Raw genomic sequence first — 1550 nt, 5'->3', positions numbered from 1 at the left:
AGATAGATAGATAGATAGAAAGACAGACTGTAGGAACCAATTATATATATATTATAAAGCTCTAAGTTGAATGAGATAAAATCCACCAACAGGTAACAGATGTCCTACCGCGCTGAAATCCAGCAGGTCACTCAGTTCCTTATCAGTTCCTAAAGCGGCAATCCGCTGCTGAGGATTCATCCTGACGATCTAGAAACCTGCAGGATAAAGAAAAACAAACAAAAAACACACAGAGAGTCTATCAGGTCACATCTCTGCTGCTTCATTTACCAGCGGGGGGACTAGCTCCACAGGAAACGATCGGAAGGTTATTTCTCATGGATGCAGAATAAAGACCATCACCGTGAAGTTAACTTGACTCCGCCGTCCAGTTCCTATCATTATCCCAAAGATGAAGACAGCCTAAACACATTATAATTGATCATAAATTATGTCTTTTGTTTGTATCTTTTGGTGAATGAGGGAGCGCTCTGAATGGATGCGTTTAAAAACCAGGAGCTGCAGCATCGCATCAGTGCAGCAATGAAACAACACTGCATGCTGATTGCTACAGGAGAGGCTGCTAATGCTGTAATACGCCGTGTTAATGTCGGTGATTTCTGAAGCTTTCAATCTATTTTATCATTTGCGTTGAGCTGAAGCGTTTGTGAGCTAGCCGCGGCTAACGCTAGCTGCACTAACTCGTTCCTATGGCCAGCTGCAGCCTCCTACTACTTGCTTTGTTGGTCATAAAGCGAGGAAGACAGCGTCGCTTCGGCGGCTATTATCTATATTAATGGACAACTAAAGATAGGCGACACAGACGAACATGTATTGAACGTGACAACCTCAGCGTCCAGCTTCTAAAAACAATAACTAATGATGGTCTACATGTTTCTCCCAACTTATTTCATGGGTCCGAAATCTGCCAAACTCCGCTTGATAATTTACCTGTTTTGTCGAGTAAAATCCAAACTAGGGTGATCTGGTGAAGTAGTCGCTCTCTGTCGACGCGCCTCGCAGAGGGGGAATTCGGGTTAATACGGCGATCGATTGGAAAATATCCTCTATATATCAGTTACGAGTTTCCCTTAGGCAGACATTTTTGCTTTGCAAAAAGCCTCAGCACCACGACCACAGCGACTGGTGTATCCCTCCGCCGAGGGTCCCACACAGCAGGAGATGCTGGAGTCACTCTGATCAACTACAGCATTATTACCAGTTTACTCACATTAAATGGCTTTTAATAAGGAACACGGTTAGTTATATGATGTAGAATGTAATAACATATAAACGGATAACTTGTTTGGATGATTTATTAGTGATATATGACTTACCCATATACCACAGATCAATTAATTATAATGTCATCAGAAAAGTTATTTCCATGGATGGCTGTGCTGACTTAAGCAAAATAAGCATTGGACTGGCAATTATCTTATGGCTGTGATGATATTTGTTTTTATTCTATCTCAGTTTCTCCTTCCACTCAACTTTCTAATAACAAGCTTCTGTAGTGGCACTTTGTTTAGAGCTTGCTTCTTTAGCAAAGACCTTTTATAGGTTATCTT

General features: G+C 41.5%; 1 protein-coding gene across 1 annotated transcript in view; it reads right to left on the bottom strand.

Annotated features, from left to right (window-relative positions):
- Positions 1 to 1109, bottom strand: part of LOC107100736 (transcription factor 12-like) — a 22228-nt gene extending 21119 nt beyond the window's left edge. The window contains exons 1-2 of the mRNA XM_015399353.1: positions 931 to 1109; positions 109 to 197 (exon numbers count right to left, since the gene is read on the bottom strand). Coding sequence (XP_015254839.1) covers positions 109 to 180 — 72 coding nt within the window. The 5' untranslated portion in view covers positions 181 to 197; positions 931 to 1109. The remainder of the gene's footprint in view (positions 1 to 108; positions 198 to 930) is intronic.
- Between the last annotated feature and the right edge of the window lie 441 nt (positions 1110 to 1550).

This window comes from Cyprinodon variegatus, unplaced genomic scaffold (assembly GCF_000732505.1).
Source record: "Cyprinodon variegatus isolate N-32 unplaced genomic scaffold, C_variegatus-1.0 Scaffold1005, whole genome shotgun sequence".
NCBI lineage: Eukaryota > Metazoa > Chordata > Actinopteri > Cyprinodontiformes > Cyprinodontidae > Cyprinodon > Cyprinodon variegatus.
Note: the sequence above shows the minus strand (reverse complement) of the source record. Positions and strands in the feature narration are given on the sequence as shown.